The 18,866-nt window shown below is 35.3% G+C and overlaps 1 protein-coding gene and 1 pseudogene across 2 annotated transcripts; both read left to right on the forward strand.

Moving 5' to 3' along the window:
* Window positions 1–1,788: 1,788 nt before the first annotated feature.
* LOC125596559 lies at window positions 1,789–9,404 on the forward strand (annotated as a pseudogene).
* An 822-nt stretch (window positions 9,405–10,226) lies between these two features.
* On the forward strand, window positions 10,227–14,213 carry LOC106421027 (potassium transporter 9-like). 2 transcript variants are annotated; one of them, XM_048771655.1, is made up of 9 exons: window positions 10,228–10,956; window positions 11,057–11,282; window positions 11,355–11,600; window positions 11,681–11,731; window positions 11,803–12,063; window positions 12,185–12,352; window positions 12,670–12,924; window positions 13,012–13,534; window positions 13,620–14,213. In XM_048771655.1, the coding sequence occupies exons 1-9, from the start codon at window positions 10,810–10,812 to the stop codon at window positions 14,137–14,139; spliced, it is 2,397 nt and encodes a 798-aa protein (XP_048627612.1). In that variant the 5' UTR covers window positions 10,228–10,809; the 3' UTR covers window positions 14,140–14,213. The 2 variants fall into 2 exon arrangements, with proteins under 2 accessions (XP_048627611.1, XP_048627612.1); XM_048771654.1 differs by having other exon boundaries at window positions 10,227–10,956; window positions 11,057–11,600.
* The last annotated feature ends 4,653 nt before the right edge of the window (window positions 14,214–18,866 follow it).

The following is an 18,866-nucleotide window of genomic DNA, read 5'->3' on the forward strand; positions in this document are numbered from 1 at the left end:
GTCGGGTGGTCTGTGCCTCTTTCCTTGCCGCCTTATCCTTGTCCATGTGTTCTGTTTCTGTCAAAGGCTTCCCTTGTTTCTCTCCAGCTTTTCTGACATCGTTGCTCCTCGGTTCTTGCATTGGATGATTCTCGAATTGTGCTTGCCTTGGGTCTTAGTTAGTGACCTAGTCAGTGTCTGTGCTTCTTTCCCTTGCCGCTCTGATAGGTTCAGATTAGTGATTGCGGCCTGTGCTTCTTCTCTCGCCACCAACATCTTGATCCTCCTCAGGTTTTCACTTCTGTTGCATCACTCTATCCATGTGCATTCTCCTCTCGAGCAGTTATGTTGACTGTCCAGGTACTCTCCTCATGAACACTTTGTTGCGTAATGTGGGTTTGCTACTCTTATTTAAACCAAAGGGATCTGGGCCATTTAGAGGTTGATCGGATCTTTGGTCGTCGGTTACTTGGTCTCTGTGCATTGGTAGCTTCTTCTGCCCTCTCAAGGATTGGCTTAGTACAGGTGGTATGAGCGGTACCTTCAGCTCACTATCCTGTCTCAGTTCACGTGCGCATCTGAAGGCGGTTGGGTTTAGCTCATTCTAAGCAGTTTTTGGACTCCTTTTGCTTTTGGGCTTGTCTCTTCTGTTTCGGTTATCACTCTAGAAGCTAAGAATAAGCTAGCAAACTGTTGTACGTTCTGTAAACTCTTGCATTCAATAGAAATTTTTTGGCAAAAAAAACAAGTATGTAATTAAAAAAAAATGTTAATAACATGTTTGGCTTTATACTTTAGAAAAACACCATTTTTCAGGACATGCAATTATTATTGATACATGTTACACATAAATATAGATGACCATATAATAACATAGACATATATTAGGACATAATTATGAATATATTGAGAGTTTAGGCATTAAAAATTGTAGAGATTATAATAACATAGACACATACACGTGAGAAACTAATTTATCAAATAATCTTATGGAGATTTTAGGTATAATTTTTTTATAGAAACATTATATATATATATATATATATATCTAAATTATTATTCAAAATCAGCATTTGGTTTCTTTAATTTAAAACACACACACACACACACACATATATATATATATATATATCTAAATTATTATTCAAAATCAGCATTTGGTTTCTTTAATTTAAAACACACACACACACACACACACACACACATATATATATATATATATATATATATATATGTATATAAAGTCTTTACCTTTTTAGTTTGATAGATATTTTCTTTTCTGTTATTTGTAATTTGGGAAAATAATTATAAAGAAAAAAGGAAATTAAAATTATAGATCTAATTTAGAACTAAGAAAGAAAAGGAAACCTTAATAAAAGATTTTAATAACAACAATTAGGTATAATATTTTTACTTCATTAAAAGATATCTCTCTAATTAAACTTCCTAATAATCAATTTGAAAGCTATAAGTAGAAAACTGACTCCTCTAGCTAGTATTATAGAGATATGGCTTTCTCTTTTGACCTAGCCGCTAGTCATCTTACAAGGGGATAGAAGTAGAACGAAGAGAAGACCAAAGGTAATAAGAAGAGAAGAACCGGGGCATCTAGCTCTGGTGGTAAAGGGTTCACAGCTGTGAGTACCGCCACCTGGGTTCGATTCCCGGCCACTGCGAAATTTAACATTCGGGCCGCAGCGACACAGATTAGTCCCTTGGGCCTGGGAGGCCTTTGGGGAAACTGTGTATAATTCAAAAAAAATAAGAAGAAGAAGGCAAATGGGACATATGCAAGAGCCATGACCGCGTCTATTCATGTGGTTGGGCATCGACAACAAGAATGTATTATCATAATACTATTATGTCATCCTTAGTAGTTGACCAAGATTTAACAATCCCAGCGATGGAAGGCTACTCCGTCTCTCAAGTTTTTCACGGTTTGATGTGCTTTAGGCAAAGTGCTCAAATATATAACACCACCACTAGACAGCTTGTTGTCTTACCCGCCATAGAAGAATCTAACATTCTAGTTGAAAACGACAAGTCTAAGAGGATCATGTACTGTATCGGATCTTCACGATCAATATAAAGTGTTTTGCACAGTTTCAAAACGTGGAGAGAGAGTTTGGAACTTAGTAATATGCATGGGTTGTTAGAATGGGAGAATTGATTGAATGAGAGAATTATTGAGAGTTTATTATTGGAGAATGAAAAACATGAAGAACATAGAGAGAGAGAAAGTAGATCTGAAGATGTAAGAGAAAGAATGAGAGAATAGTTTCCTTAATTTAATTGTGGATCTGGGTACAAGTATTTAAAGACAAGTGACCTCAGTACACAATATAATAAAATATCTTTTCCTCTCTTCTTCTTCTTCTCTTCAATAAAATCGAGCTTATAAAACCCTTATAAAGCCTTATAAAACATTATAAAGTCTGGCAGCTTAATTCTCAAGTCTGGCAGCATAATTCCCAAGTCTGGCAGTTTAATTCTCAAGTCTGGCAGCTTAATTCTCAAGTCTGGCAGCTTCATCTCTTCACTTCTTGATCTTCATCTCAACACTCCCCCTCAAGCTAGACTAAGTGAACTTGTCTAGCTTGGAAACCATGAAGATCTCCCTCATTAAAAACCTCAACAAGGAAAACCCATTGGGATAAAACCTTGATGAGGGAAAAAGAGTGGAGACTCCATGGTTAAGGGGATCAGCTCCTGGAAGTAAGATCAATGAGTCCAAGCCTTGATAGTATGGACTCTATTGTCTTCTGCCTCGCTGCCTTAGTAAACACATCAGCCAATTGATCCTCACTCCTTGTGTAACATGGCAGTATTACTCCTAGGACAATCATCTGCCTCACCTTGTGACAATCAACTTCTATGTGCTTTGTTCTCTCATGAAACACATAATTAGAAGCGATGTGGATAGCAGCCTGATTATCACAATGCATTGTCATGGGAGTGGTCTGCTCAATACTCAAATGCTTCAATATCCCTTTGATCCACACTAGCTCATTTGTCAACTTCAACATGGCTCTATATTCAGCCTCAGCACTAGAACAAGAGACAACCTTATGCTTCTTACTCTTACATGTAACCAAGTTCCCTCCAATGAAGGTACAATACCCAGTAGTTGATCTCCTATCAACTCTATCTCCAGCCCAGTCAGCATCACAATAACCAACCACCTCTGTACTTCTATTGCATCCCATCCAGACTCCTTGGCCGCTAGAGCCATTCAAATACCTCAAGATCCTGTCTACCATAATCCAATGGTGCATCTTTGGAGCTTGCATATGCTGGCTAACTTGATTCACAGCAAAACATATGTCTGGCCTGGTGATTGTCAAGTAGATCAGCTTCCCAACCATCTTCCTATACAGCTTAGCATCTTCAAATGGTTGATTGTTTTCAATCTCCTCCTCAAGTAAAACCTTATACCCATCCTCAAGTGGTGTCCTAGCTGTCTTTCCTCCAAGCTTACCAGCGCCCTTCAATAGATCCACAGTGTACTTCCTTTGAGACATGAACAAGCCCTCCTTAGATCTGCATATCTCAATACCCAGAAAATACTTCATCTCTCCCAAATCCTTGATGTCAAACAATGATTTGAGAAACTCCTTAGTAGCCTGGATCCCTGCCTTATCACTTCCTGTGATAATCAAATCATCCACATACACTAGAATCACAATGATCCCTGAAGGTCCTGTCAAGGTGAAGAGAGTGTGATCCAGTTCAGATTTCCTAAATCCTCTCCCATTGAGAGTTGTACTCAGCTTCCTGTACCAAGCTCTAGGTGACTGTTTCAGCCCATATATTGCCTTCTTCAATCTCAAGACATTCCCTGGCTTTACTAGATGCTCAAGACCAGGAGGTGGATGCATGTATACTTCATCTTCCAGTTCACCTTGCAGGAAAGCATTCTTCACATCCATTTGCCACAGATCCCACTCCAAGTTTGTTGCAATGGATAACACAATTCGAATTGTGTGAAGCTTAGCCACTGGTGCAAAAGTATCAATGTAGTCTTCCCCATAAGTCTGTGTAAACCCTCTTGCCACCAGCCTAGTTTTGCGTCTCTCAATAGTTCCATCTGCCCGGTACTTGATTGTGAAGATCCATCTGCTAGACACAACCTTCTTCCCTCTTGGTAATTCACTCTCATACCAAGTGTCATTTCTGATCATTGCATCCCTTTCATCACCCACTGAGTTTCTCCAGACCTTATGTTTCATGGCTTCCTCATAAGACCTTGGGATCTCATTCTCATCCAGATTACACATGAAGACCACATGCTCCTCTGGATATGTTGCAAACGAACATACTGCTTGAGTCGGATGTGCTACAGCCTCCGCATTGTAGCACATCCTTGTATTCACCAAATTTGATGGATCTTTCTTCACCCTGGTACTTCTCCTCAGTGGTTGAACCTCTGTTTCTGGTTCCTGAATCCCAACTGACCCGACTGGATTTTGCATAGCTGCATGCTCATCTCTATCAGTCTGCGCATCCGATCTTGGACTCTCTCTATCAGCCTGCGCATCTCCATCTGATCTTGGACTCTCTTCTCCTTGTGTCTCTCCTTGATCATGACTTCCTGAATCACTCTGCTGTTGTTGTTGCACTCCTGATTCAGCTTCACTTCCCCCCTCATGATCAAGAGGGGAGATCCTTTCACTTTCCTCCTCATGAGTACTTGTGCTTCTTGGTGGTTCTCTTCTTGTTCCCTGATCCTGGGTCATGCTAATCCCAAGATTCTCCAATACCATCCTCAGATTTGTTGCCTTATCTGATGGCATTTGTGGAAGATCCTTCAAATCATCCCATATCTTTTCTTCATAATACCCTTTCCCTTCAATGAATTTAACATCTCTAGACACCAACACCCTCCCTGTTGTTGGATCATAGCACTTATACCCTTTCTGAGTGATAGAGTATCCAATAAACATAGCCTTAGTGCTCTTTGCATCAAGCTTCTTCCTCAGTTCTCCTGGAACCAATACATAGCAGGTACACCCAAACACTCTCAAATGTTGAATCTGCGGCCTAGACTTGTTCAGCACCTCAAACGGAGATAGATCCCTCAGAACTTTCATTGGCGTCCTGTTGATGAGATAACACGCTGAGACAACTGCATCACTCCAAAATCTCTTGGGAACATTGGAATGAAACATCATTGATCTTGCTACTTCCATCAGGTGTCTGTTCTTCCTCTCAGCCACACCATTCTGTTGTGGAGTGTAGGGACAGCTGGTTTGATGAACTATCCCATGCTTCATCAGATGATTCTTGAATGCATGGCTAGTGTATTCACCTCCATTGTCTGACCTTAGTACCTTCATAGTAGCATTATACTGATTAGTGACATAAGCTTGGAAGTTTATAAATGCCTCTAACACTCTATCCTTGGAAGGAAGCAATGTGACCCATGTATACTTAGATTTTTCATCTATGAAAGTCACAAAATACTTATGCTTATCCCTAGATATACATGGAGATGTCCACACATCAGAGTGTATTAAGTCAAAGCATTTCTCATAGACAGTTTCAGATGTGGGAAAAACAGTTTTGCAATGCTTCCCTAGTATGCATGCTTCACATTCCAGGTGATTAACTGATAGATTAGGCATCATGAGCTCAAGGGCGCGAGGGTGAGGATGTCCTAATCTAGCATGCCAAGTAATGCTATCACAATCATCAGCAGTACTACTCATGCATATAGAGATAGAGGGTTTAGAGAGCTTAGTTGATTGTAGCTGGTATAGGTTGTTGGTGCTGCTCCCCTTTCCAATCACTTGACCAGTAATGAGATCTTGAAACTCAACCTCCTCTGGCCTGAATACTACTTGACATTGCAAGTCAACAGGAGCTCTCTTCACAGATATCAAATTGGAAGTAAACTGAGGCAGGTACAAGGCTGTTGATTCCCTGTCAAATAGCTTCAAGTTTCCTATCCCTTCTATAGGAATTTTATCTCCATTTGCTATCTGAACATCCCCAGTAGCTGCTCTCACTTCATCCATCAGGCTCCTATCACTGATCATGTGATGACTGGCTCCAGAATCCACAATAATAGGTTTAAACCTTACTGGCTGAATTCCTTGCTTCTTAGATGCAATGAGTGCTTTTGCTTCAGCTACAAATGCATCCCACTCTCTTCTGGTAATCACCTCATCAGCTCTACCCTTCTCGTGTCTATTTTTTAATTCATCCCCATCTTTTATATCTCCTATGTATGCTGAATACAAGCTCTTGCCACTGATTACTTGTTGTAGTTCAGTAATCTGTCTCCTCTCCTCTGGCTGAGTTGTTGCTTGATTCTGCTTCAACATACCACACACACTCTCTACATCAGGTAGAGTTTCTTCTGTGAGTATCTTCCTGGCCAGTTTATCATAGGACTCATCTAAACTCAGCAGGAGACTCAAGACTTCATCTTGCTCTAGCCTTCTCTTCAGTACGATTTTATCCAAGGTACTCGGTCTGAGCGCCTTTAACTCTGCCCATAAGCTCTTAAACCGTTCAAGATGCTTACTGAGCTCTTCTCCATCTTGCTTCAGCTCCTCAATGGCCCGCTTGACCACAAAAACCTTGCCCAGATGGGATCTGTCCTTATACACAGCTTCCATACTCTCCAACAACTCCTTAGCCGTCCCTTCATGAGTATCAGCTTCCAGGATTGAACTTGAGAGCGACCTTTGGATGATCCCAAGTGTTCCTTGATTCTCTTGAATCCACTTGCCTTCATCCATCTGCTTCGTAATCACTTCACCTCCACAACTCCACTTATCAGGAGTAACCGGTGTATATAGCTTCACCATGGTGTCGTTTGTTTCCATCTACAAGAAGAGAACCTCAACACACTAATAACACAGAATATCCAATCTTCAAGAACACTCACGAACCCAGAATCTTCAAGAACACAAATTTGCGGAATGAACTCAGGTTTTAGAGTAACCTGGCTCTGATACCATGTTAGAATGGGAGAATTGATAGAATGAGAGAATTATTGAGAGTTTATTATTGGAGAATGAAAAACATGAAGAACATAGAGAGAGAGAAAGTAGATCTGAAGATGTAAGAGAAAGAATGAGAGAATAGTTTCCTTAATCTAATTGTGGATCTGGGTACAAGTATTTAAAGACAAGTGACCTCAGTACACAATATAATAAAATATATTTTTCTCTCTTCTTCTTCTTTTCAATAAAATCGAGCTTATAAAACCCTTATAAAGCCTTATAAAACCTTATAAAGTCTGGCAGCTTAATTCTCAAGTCTGGCAGCTTCATCTCTTCACTTCTTGATCTTCATCTCAACATGGGTGTCAGAGCATTGGGTCTAATTGCTACTAGGAGGAGGAGATGTATCAAGTCGATGGAGAAATATTCCAAGTAGCTGTCTACCACATCGTCCTTTAACACAGTTTAATACGATCAATATCAATGGCCGTATGCTTTATTACCTCGCTAGGACGCATGTGTGCTTGTGAGTTTTGATATGATATCTGAAGAAATAGTGTACCCCCCCATGTACCTGAGGATCTTGCCTTATGGTCGCGGCTGCCTATTTTGAATGAAATTTTAGAATGGGATGGAAGAGTAGCCTTTTTAAAACATCCTAATCTTGAAAACGATGGTGATGATTTTGAAAACGAGGGTGATGTTTTTGAAAACGAAGGTGTGATGAAAGTATGGGTTATTGAAAATGCAGAGAAGAATCAGTGGTCGAGTAAGACTTTAGTGTTGCCTCCTTCTCAAATGAAAATCTTCAACATGCCCATGGTCGTTAACTTGAGTTTGAAGCCACAAGGTACAACTAGAAAAGGCGAGGTTATCCTTGTACCTCAAAATATAAGGTATTGTAGGCGAACTCGCAACATTAGCATCGGCCCAGAAGAAATAACTCATTTCTATATTTTTCTTTACAATATACAAAAGAATCATATGAGAAAAGTTGAAATCACAAAATCATCAAGCCGTTATCTAACAACAAAGTGGGACGTTATTGGATTGGATGATGTTGAGAACTTGATGTATCTCTACGCTTGAGCGTTTTTGTTGTCGTTCTCCTTTTGTTTGGAAACGTTTGATCTAATTTTGTTTCAATGTCTTTTTGGGTACATTCATGCTCCAATAATGGTACACTATTCTGTACTATCTTGTGTAACAGCCAAAACAGCACACCAAAAAATAGTATCTCATACAAATGCTGACTACAATCATGAATGGGACAAGCGTATATAGAAGAATCTGGTCTTTTACTGTGCAAGGGCTCCATCAGTTTCAAAAACCAGAAGAATCTTCCTTATTGAGGATCCAATCTCTGTAAATTTATCTCCACTTTTATGTATGCCTTGAGCGAGCTTCTGTTCGATTAAAATCTGCAGCGAGCTGTTTGTTATGATGTAGTTCCAAAGAGAGCCTTCTTTATAAGCGGGTGTAATTTTAATGTAAAGGCCTTGGTCAAAAGTCACGGAAGCTAGAGAAGTCTACCAATTTTTGTGCATTGACATCCTAGCTTCTTTGCAACTAGTAAATTACTGGTTTTACTACAATGTACATGAAGCAGCTCATGTATAACATAAATCTTTTTTAACAGATGAAACTATTAATTTGATAAAAAAAAATGGGATATTTCATCGGATCTTGTGCCATATTAAGGAAAGAAAATGTAGAGCACTAGGGGAGTAGCCAATTGGTTTTGGTTAGGTATTTTAACTTACCCAAACCGGTTTTAGTTTTATGTTAATTTAATTTTGCTTGGTAAGCGAGCATATGAACCGAATTATTTATGATAAGATTGTTTGACAAATTGAAAGAAGAATACAAAAAGTAGGAACAAGTTTTATATTTCCTACCAGTACGGTATTGTGTGAACTATAATTTTCAACCATCAAAATATTCAACGTATTCAAATCAAAATTGACGTGATAGAATAATGTTTTCCGTTAATCAAATTATAACGTATTATTGATTGTTGTTTCCCGTCATGTAATGCAATATAAAAGTACCCACAATTTTATTAATTTTGGGTCAAATTCTTCATAGTATTTCCACAAAATCAATAAATATTAATTACATTTTCGAATTAATAAATTAATAAAAATAAAGTTGAATTTGGAAATACCGTGAACACTTTGACACAGGAAAAAACACTATCGGAGGGAGGACAGAGTCTACCTTTATTTCTATTTCTACATATCGTAAATAATGTTTCAATATTAACACACGAAATTAGGTTTAAAAATTCTCTAGTACATGCTTTTTGTAAAATTGAAATTAAGAAACGTTTATCTTTTATCTTTTAAGCAAAAAATATCATTAATTATTCATATGAGCACAATTCGATCAGTAATAAAATAAAACAGAATATAAATAATTTAAAGATTCTCTATTACATGCGTGCACACAAACCGTATAAATATCAGTTTTTATATACGTATTATGCGTGGTTTACGATTGGTTATAGACTTGTATATAGTCAATGGAATTGTTCATTTAATGTTTTATCATACCCTAACAAAATTTGTTTGCTTTAACCAGTACTTGTTAGTATGAGCACTCATAACATCACGATCGGCAACCAATAAGGCAACAATAACTAACCTTTGGCCATCTACTATGTACATCACAATTCGTATATATACTTGCTCAATCAATAGAAGTATACACTTTTAATTTATAAACAATAGGAATTATACTCGTACTCTTCTGGATTATAATTGGGTCGTGTGAAGAGTATACATGTATTGTTCTATTGTCAGTTTCATTTTATAAAGGAAGAGATATTATATATTAGCATATCCGATCAAGATGACTGTTTGTTTAACTTGGGTCTTTCCGACTGATGGTTCTTAAATTAATAATATTATATAAAAGCTGATATTAAAATCTTTTATTTTTGCAAGAGATGTATATGCGTTAAAAATGAACACGAATCAAATATCTAGGTTTTTGAAATATTTGTGATCCGATCAGTTTCATCTGAATAATCAATAATTTAATTCCATGCGAATTTTTCGGCATTTTGATATTTGAATTTTTTTTATATTTTTAATCATATATCCAATTTGATTCGTAAAAACAAAATTAATATTTTAAAAAAGGTAAATAAATAAATAATTCAAATTAAATAAAATTCTTAAGTTTTTATACAAAATATATTAATTTTATATTATATAACCATTTATGTTTTGTGTCTATGTTTTATTTTATCATTGATCGAAATTGTAGTTGGCTAAATAGTTAAGGACTATTTTTATAAGAGAATTATTATTTTTAATCTATACGAATAATTCTAAATGTCATCTATATAAAAACAGAAAAGAGTATTTTATTATTGTGAGTATACGACCCATTACATGTGTACCAAAAAAGGATTTCATGGTACACGATTATAAAATTTGTGCGGCATGTGTCAGACTGTCAGGTTGGTGAAAACAACACCAAAGGAAAATACACAACCATTTTCACACGGTGTCAATAACTTATGATTGCTTTGTCAATAGATATTACAATCAGAAATCGAAGTATATGCCAATATTTGAATGCAGAAAAGTATATACCACTCGTCTTTAATTTTGTCAACGTCTTTCAAACTATCATTTGTTTGACTGATTCTCTTTATTTCTAATTTAAGAATTCTTATAAAAGGGGGTGTCGCTTTCTTCAACAAGTTTTGAATTTTTTTTTCTTCCGGTGTAGCCTTTATTCAATTCCATGACAGAACCAGAGTTGACAAAGACATACGTGCTCTGTAATAACTCGAGTCGCTTCTTATATTCATGTCAAAACTTAAAAGAGTTTCAAGTTTGGTCTCATATCAAGATTACAAAAGATGGCAGAAAGGGTAGAAGCATCTGTTACAGATGGAGAAAGCACGATCGAAGAAAGAGACAGAGAACTTATGAGGGAATTTGAGGAGGGACTCGATCAACCCATGGACGAAGAAGCTGACATGCTCAAGGACATGCACGGAGAAAAAGTAATTACTTACTCTATTTTACTCTGTTTCGGTTTCATATAGAGAGTTTGAGAAATGGAAAAAAGATTAGGTTTTTTTTAATTTTTGCTTTTTTCATCAGAGCTTTTCGATGTTGATGCTACTGAGACTATCATTCCAAAGTCTAGGGATAGTTTATGGCGATCTAGGGACTTCTCCATTGTATGTGTTCTACAATACATTCCCTGATGGAATTGATGATAGTGAAGATGTAATCGGAGCTCTTTCTTTGATCATTTACTCTCTTCTGCTTATACCTCTCATAAAGTATGTGTTCATTGTCTGCAAAGCTAATGATAATGGTCAAGGTAAGCTTTTAAAAAGCTTGATCATTGTTTTTAACCAAACCGGTTTAGTTTATACTCAATGTTTGTGTGCAGGTGGGACTTTAGCTATATACTCATTGCTTTGTAGACATGGTAACGTGAATCTCATCCCGAATCAACAACGCAGCGACGAGGATCTCACGACTTATAGTCGAACTTCAGTCGCTGAAGGATCTTTTGCTGCTAAAACAAAGAAGTGGTTGGAGAGTAGACATTCCAAGAAGAGAGCACTTCTTGTCATTGTTCTTATAGGGACGTGTATGATGATAGGTGATGGTATCTTAACCCCAGCCATCTCCGGTAACTAAGAAGCTTCTCTCCCTTTCTTTCTTGACATGTTCACTCAGACCTTTCAGTTTACAAAACCTTCTTTTTAACAGTTCTTTCAGCCACTGGTGGGATCAGAGTCAACAATCCAAAGATGAGCAGCGGTAACATGCAAATTCAGTTTTCATATCTTTTTTGTTTTTGCTCACTTGCTATGATCATTTTGTTTTGGCAGACATCGTTGTGCTTGTGTCTGTCATCCTTTTAATTGGACTGTTCAGTATGCAACACTATGGTACGGACAAGGTGGGGTGGCTCTTTGCGCCTATCGTTCTTATTTGGTTCCTCTTCATTGGAGCCACTGGCATATACAACATCTGCAAACACGATACAAGCGTTTTAAAAGCGTTTTCGCCAAAATATATATACTTGTACTTCAAAAGAAGAGGGCGAGATGGTTGGATTTCGCTTGGTGGCATTCTTCTCAGCATAACAGGTAAAACTAGCTTCAAAGAGATTCTTTTTTAGAGCTATCTTTAAAATGTTTTAGTAGGTACAAAGTCTCACATCGGAAGTTGGAAGCTATCTTTAAAATGTTTCCTTTGAAAAAATTGTAGGCACGGAGGCACTATTCGCGGACATTTCTTATTTCCCTTTACAAGCGATACAGCTAGCTTTTACACTTTTTGTATTCCCTTGTCTTCTTCTAGCATACTGCGGACAAGCTGCGTTTCTTGTGAACCACAAGGAACATTATAAAGACGCCTTCTATGCATCTATCCCTGGTTTGTCCTAAACATTTTTCAAAAGCTTTACTAGTCTTGAATTTATAGTGTGCTCTTCCAGAATACTGAAGCTCTTATTAGGGACAAAGTCCCATGTTAGAAGTTAAAAAAGATCTTAATTATTATAAAGGATATGAGTCAATCTAGTTACTGTCATTTGTTTGGAAACTCGTCTGATTTAATATGATATCATAGCCCGAAAACTCCAATCTAGTCGATATTTGGTCTGATATCCTGAGATTAATGGTCAAACAACTATCATGTAGTTTTAAGTTGGAAGCTCATCTAACTAACTCTCTTTTGCTTTGACCCCATAGAAAGCGTATATTGGCCGATGTTAATAGTGGCGACCGGAGCTGCAATCGTTGGGAGCCAAGCTACCATCTCAGGGACTTATTCGATAATCAAACAGGCCGTGTCTCATGGATGTTTCCCTCGAGTTAAAATTGTTCACACTTCCAAGAAGTTCCTAGGTCAGATCTATTGCCCTGATATTAACTGGATACTCATGATTGGTTGCATCACCGTCACTGCTAGTTTCAAGAACCAGACCGAGATCGGAAATGCATACGGTAAGATGTACAGGACTAGAGGTTTGGCATTGTTAGTTAGATTTTTAGTATTTATCTGACTGTTTTTGGTATCTTGGCGAATATTAGGAACTGCGGTTGTGGTCGTGATGCTTGTGACTACATTACTGATGGTGCTGACCATGCTTCTCGTGTGGCGGCGCCACTGGATCTTTGTCCTTGTATTCGCCATTCTCTCCCTCGTGGTGGAATTGTCGTACTTCTCGGCTGTGATCTTAAAGGTCAATGAAGGAGGATGGGTTCCGCTCATGATAGCAGCCATCTCCCTTCTGGTAATGTTTGTTTGGAATTACGTAACAGTCAAGAAGTATGAGTTTGAAGTGCACAGTAGAGTTTCCATGAGTTGGATCCTCGGTCTCGGTCCCAGCCTTGGGCTTGTACGTGTCCCCGGGATCGGGTTGATCCACTCGGAACTAGCGAGTGGTGTCCCTCGCATCTTCTCTCATTTTATCACTAACCTCCCCGCGATTCACTCCGTCGTAGTGTTTGTATGCGTCAAGAACCTCCCGGTATACACTGTCCCTGAAGAAGAGAGGTTTCTTGTGAAGAGAATCGGACCAAAGACATTCCGAATGTTCCGCTGCGTAGCCAGGTACTATCCTTTCTTCTTCTCTGTTCTTTAGAAAAAAAAAAAAGAGTTTTAAGACCGTTATAAATCTCTAAAACTTTTTTTATAGGTATGGTTACAAAGATCTACACAGGAAAGACGACGATTTTGAAAACAAACTGTTCGATAATCTCTTCTCGTTCGTCCAAACCGAAACAATGATGGAGTCAGATTCAAACTATAGCCCTTATTCATTTAACCATAGACAAGAGTCCAGAGATGAATTGATACGTAACAACAACAACAACCACAATAAAAACATGGTTATGTTTTCATCGATGGTGGACTACACCGAATCCGCTATAGTTCCAGCTGATTCACCGCATAGCGCAATGAGTTTCAGTCAGAACTACACGGTGGAGGAAGAGGAGGAGGATGAGTTGGAGTTTCTAAAGATTTGTAAAGAGACAGGGGTTGTCCATATCATGGGAAACACTGTGGTGAAAGCAAGAAAAGGATCATTGGTTCCAAAGAAGATAGCCATTAATTATGTTTACCGGTTTCTTGCTAAGATGTGTAGGGCGAATAGTGCTATCTTACATGTTCCACATGAAGCCCTTTTAAACGTTGGACAAATCTGTTATGTTTAGCTTTTCTTTTCTTCAACTTTTGTAAAACAATTGCTGATAAAAGGGTAATAAAGGATACTAATCACAAGGCTAAACTATAGAAACTGTAATGTACGTTGAAGTTCTTTATCGAGATGAATCTTAGTACATGTATTAAATGTCCTGACACGATCCCAAAAACCAAGATTCAGCATATGGCTAGATGAAGAAGCGTGTTTCATGATCGGTGGCCATCTCGCAAACACGAGTTCAATCAAACGTGTTTGCCAAGGCCTGATTTCCTTTTTCTTTTGCGGCAATATTTTATCTAAATTACTTTGGAAAACCTAATTGAACGGAACTCGATTTTCCGGATATTAACCAATTCTTAGTTTTACTATTCGTACTAAACTGATAACTATCTGAACGAATTTCCCTCAGTTCTTAAGTGGATCCTAAACTTGAAAAAGCCGACACGAACAAGAACGAGTAACCAAACGCCGGTGCCTACAATAGACTCTTGATTTGACACAAAATATGGCATATTTCACCAGAGCTTGTGCCACATTAAGGAAGCTTAATTGTTAATGAGTGGCCGGCCAATTGGTTTTGGTTTGGTACTTTAGTTTAGCTTAATCAAATCGGTTTTAGTTTTGTTTACTTCTGATTTCGGAATTTGTTTCGTAAGCAAAAATATGAACTGAACTTTTGTGATAAGATCTCCTATATATTATTTCAGGATCTTTTAAAAAGTTGTAACCTCAATTTTGTACTAATTACAATATGAACTTGCTGAGTTGTCAACACCTAACATCTACTTATTGCTTACGTGACGGCTTTATAATAACTGTGGACAAACCTTAATGTAACAATTTATTCTCTAAAGAAATTATAACTTAACATAAAAATGGTCCGGTATATACTTTAGTCCTTACGAATCTCCCTTCCTAAACTAAATCTATAAAAGTAAAGATACATTCCAAATCTTGCTACTACACACGTAGCCACATGATACATCTTTAATCGAAACCAATATGACAGAGATGTTTTAGATCACATAATTTAACTTAATATATGCTATTACACGTACAATGGCATATTTGCTCCTTATGAATTCACATGCTAACAACTCTAGTGAGTTGAACTCATACAGTACTCATTACAAAGAGAAGTGAGTCATGTATTATTAGGTTATTAATTGAGCCATAATGTATTATTTTGTGTTGTTATATACATATGTGTATAAGATATAACCGGAATTTATATATTCATGTGACCGAATTATTTTAGTTTTGGAATGGTCTACGAAGTATACTATGAATTTGGCTTTACGAAGTTAATGGGACTATTAAATTGTGTTCAGTGTGAATCTCTCCTCAATATAGGACTAATTCATATCATTATGTCTTTATTTTCTATGTTTATTTAGAAATCAATTATGGTAGTTTAGTAATGGGATTGTGTGCGCGGCAATTCAAGATAATAACACAGATTATAAATATGGAAAAGGAAATTTGGTCAAACGAATCAACTAAAATTAAAGATCTTGCTCAAATAAGGCTAATATTAATGTGTATTGATTATGTCAGTATATTCTAATTTCGTGAAATTAACAATCATATGTTCACATATTAATTAGCTAAATATTTGTAATTATTTTTTGTTTGACGCATTATATATAAGAGGAGTTAGGTCTTGCGTTCGGTGGCCCCGTCGGTTTTGGTTCGGTTGATTCGGATTTTCGGTGTTATGTTCATAAGTCTCATTTGGGTTTTACTAATTATCAGATCGGGTTCGGTTCGGTTCCTTCGGGGTTAGGTCCGGATCGGATTGTAACCAATGTTTAAAATCGTCCAAAATATATATATTTTTAAACCTCAAAAATTGACAAAATAAATTCAAAATATATAAATTATTTGCAAATATAATTAAAATTAGTTAAACTAACTAAATTAACTAAAAGGAGTTCAAAATAAAAAAAATAAAACAAACTACAAAATATTTTGAATACTCTAAAATATCTAAATCACCTTAACATATATAAAAACATTAACATATTTAACTAATTTTGGATATCTTCGGATCCTAATTCGGATTTCGATTCGGGTTATAACCAAACTCCAAAGTACTAAACTCATAAGTCCCATTCATATATTTTTGTATAACAGTTCGGATTCGATTTCGGTTTTTCCGGTTCGGTTTAAGTAGATACTGTAAAAACGCTCAGGAGGAGTTATAAGACCCGCATATTCCTATATTCCTTCCAAATAAAAATGGATTTTTACTCTTTACGAGTCCTAAAATTGACGATGACTGCAATAAACTATAAGTCTCACTTCAGGTGTGAAGCCATTCAAATTCATGTTGAAGATTAACATTAATAAGCTCATAGTGGAGCAGAGGCCATCATTATGAATTAAGCTAAGCTCATATATTTATAAAGTCATGGGCAGTATTATAAGAGACAGATCCAAAAGTTTGCTATATAAATATAATGCATTTTTTCAGTTTTACGTACTATGTGTTTAGTGTGCGTATAGTTTGAATATTACATATGATACATATTTTCTATAATTATAAGATACAAACTATGAACGAAAATATATAGTTAATTGATGTATTTTTTATGATATTCTCATCCTGCGCATGTCTCTATCTTGTTTGATAATTTGAAATACTCCTTCTGTTCCAAAATAGTTGATGTTTTAGATGAATGCAAAAAAATTAAGACATACATATTTTCCTAAAAATTAACACTAAAAATATAAAATAAATCTAATTCAACCAATCATAAAAAATAATATAAAACATCATGGGTCACACAGTTTTCAATGACCTTTAAACTAATTAAAAAATATCAAGCATTTGAAATATCAATAACTCTTCAAAATATCATCTATTATAAAATGGAGGGAGTAAGAATTAAAAATACTTTTATATAATTTATATTTAAATTTTTTACACATAATTAATTTAAGCTAATTTTATCATCTCGTATTTGATAAATAATTTGTATGTTTGATGGAATAAAACTCAAAAGCTGCAATAAAAGTAACATTAACTATAATCTGATACTAAGTAATCAGTAAAATAATTTTTTTATTTTTAATAAATACATATTGATCTAATTTTAATTATTGAAATTTTAAAGGAATTTGTATGTTTTATATATTTATTGATATTATTTTTCTTTCAAATTTCTTTGAAATGTACTGTCATTCCATGAGTTTGTGCTATTTATATGTGTATTACTTTAAATTAATCTATAATTTAGGAGATAAATTGGGAAATTGCCACAAATACCACATTCATAGTACCACTTTCATGTTTACATTAATCACTTTTACTCTCACTTTTAATGAAGGGTAAAAGACACTTATACCCCTAGGGTTAACTAACCTAGACTTAGGGTTTAGAGTTGAGGGTGAAGTATGGTTTTTGGAAGGTGAATTTTAGGATTCTAATTATATAAATAAATACTCAAAAATATAAAAGATTTTAAAAAAAAAATAGTTTCAACAATAATTTTCGATTTTCAAAAATAAATTTTGAAAAAAGTAAAAAAAAATAAAAAAAAAGTTCGAATTTGTAAAAGTATAATTCGAAAACATAAAAAAAAATATTTTAATATTTTAATTTTTTATTTATTTAAATAATGATTTATTATATATATAGATTGCAAGTGTATAATAGTGTTTTGTCACTTAATGAATAAGATATTTTTGAAAATGTTCCTTTAGATGTGGTAAAAATGAAAAGTGGTACTATGAAAGTGGTAAACATAAAATTTTCTCAAATAAATGATATATTTATTATTTAGTGCAGTGGTTTAATTATACTTCTGAATTTATATATGTAATATATATTATTTTATTTTTATATACGTAATATATATATGTAAAAGAAAATTTAGCTAATATCAATTTATAAAAATATTTTAATTATAACACAAAAATATTTAATTACTTACAATTTTAAAATTTATATCATAATAAAAATAAATATATAAGAGAATCTTTTTAGTTATTTTTGTTTTGATAATTATTTTTTAACAAAATATTTTTTGTGATAAAGTTTGATACGATAATAAATTTGATGAAATCTTAAAATATTACAAAATCTCAATGACATAATTCGTATTATACCACGTTACATCAGCAATTTTTTAATAATTTTTTTTGTTTAAAAAGAATAATCAATAGATCGACTATGACATGAAATTTTTAGAATTAAATTTTTTCTCTTGATTATATAGAATTTTGTCTCAGTCATGCTTATAAAAAGAAACTGATCTTAAATGGAATATGCGCTGTGGAAACCCCCTTGGTCCAGTGGTTTAACAAAGGGTTCATTAATGCTTCTACACCAGGAGATCTGGATTTCAATTCCCGGAGAAAGCGGAATTATGCGAACTAAAGGAGAAAAGGTTTACAAAAGATCTACAACATGGCGCAAAGAATACCGTCAAGTGTGGATCCGATAGGGCAGCTCAGGTGATGCAGTCAGGCGTGAATCATCATACGGCAGGTAGAATTGTCGGCTGTAGAATTGTCTGTAATATTTCTCATAGTTGTAATAGCATAATTATCATCATGTATTAAAAAAAAATGGAATATGCGTCTTAATGACAAAATTTGTAGATTTTTATCAACTATTTTGAAGTAAGAAAACGATTGTATATTTCCTTGGAGTACGATATTGTGTAATTTTAACTATCAAAATATTCCAACATATTCAAAGGTAAAAATTACATGATTGAATTATATTTT

This window comes from Brassica napus, unplaced genomic scaffold (genome assembly GCF_020379485.1).
Source record: "Brassica napus cultivar Da-Ae unplaced genomic scaffold, Da-Ae ScsIHWf_1230;HRSCAF=1757, whole genome shotgun sequence".
NCBI classification, from domain to species: Eukaryota; Viridiplantae; Streptophyta; class Magnoliopsida; order Brassicales; family Brassicaceae; genus Brassica; species Brassica napus.

Bases quoted from the DNA above. Each gene is read 5' to 3' on its own strand.
- LOC106421027 (XM_048771654.1), top strand. From the start codon at position 10,810: ATGGCAGAAAGGGTAGAAGCATCTGTTACAGATGGAGAAAGCACGATC. The intron at 12,353-12,669 runs GTTTGTCCTAAA...TTGACCCCATAG, and splicing joins CTTCTATGCATCTATCCCTG to AAAGCGTATATTGGCCGATG. The intron at 13,535-13,619 runs GTACTATCCTTT...CTTTTTTTATAG, and splicing joins ATGTTCCGCTGCGTAGCCAG to GTATGGTTACAAAGATCTAC.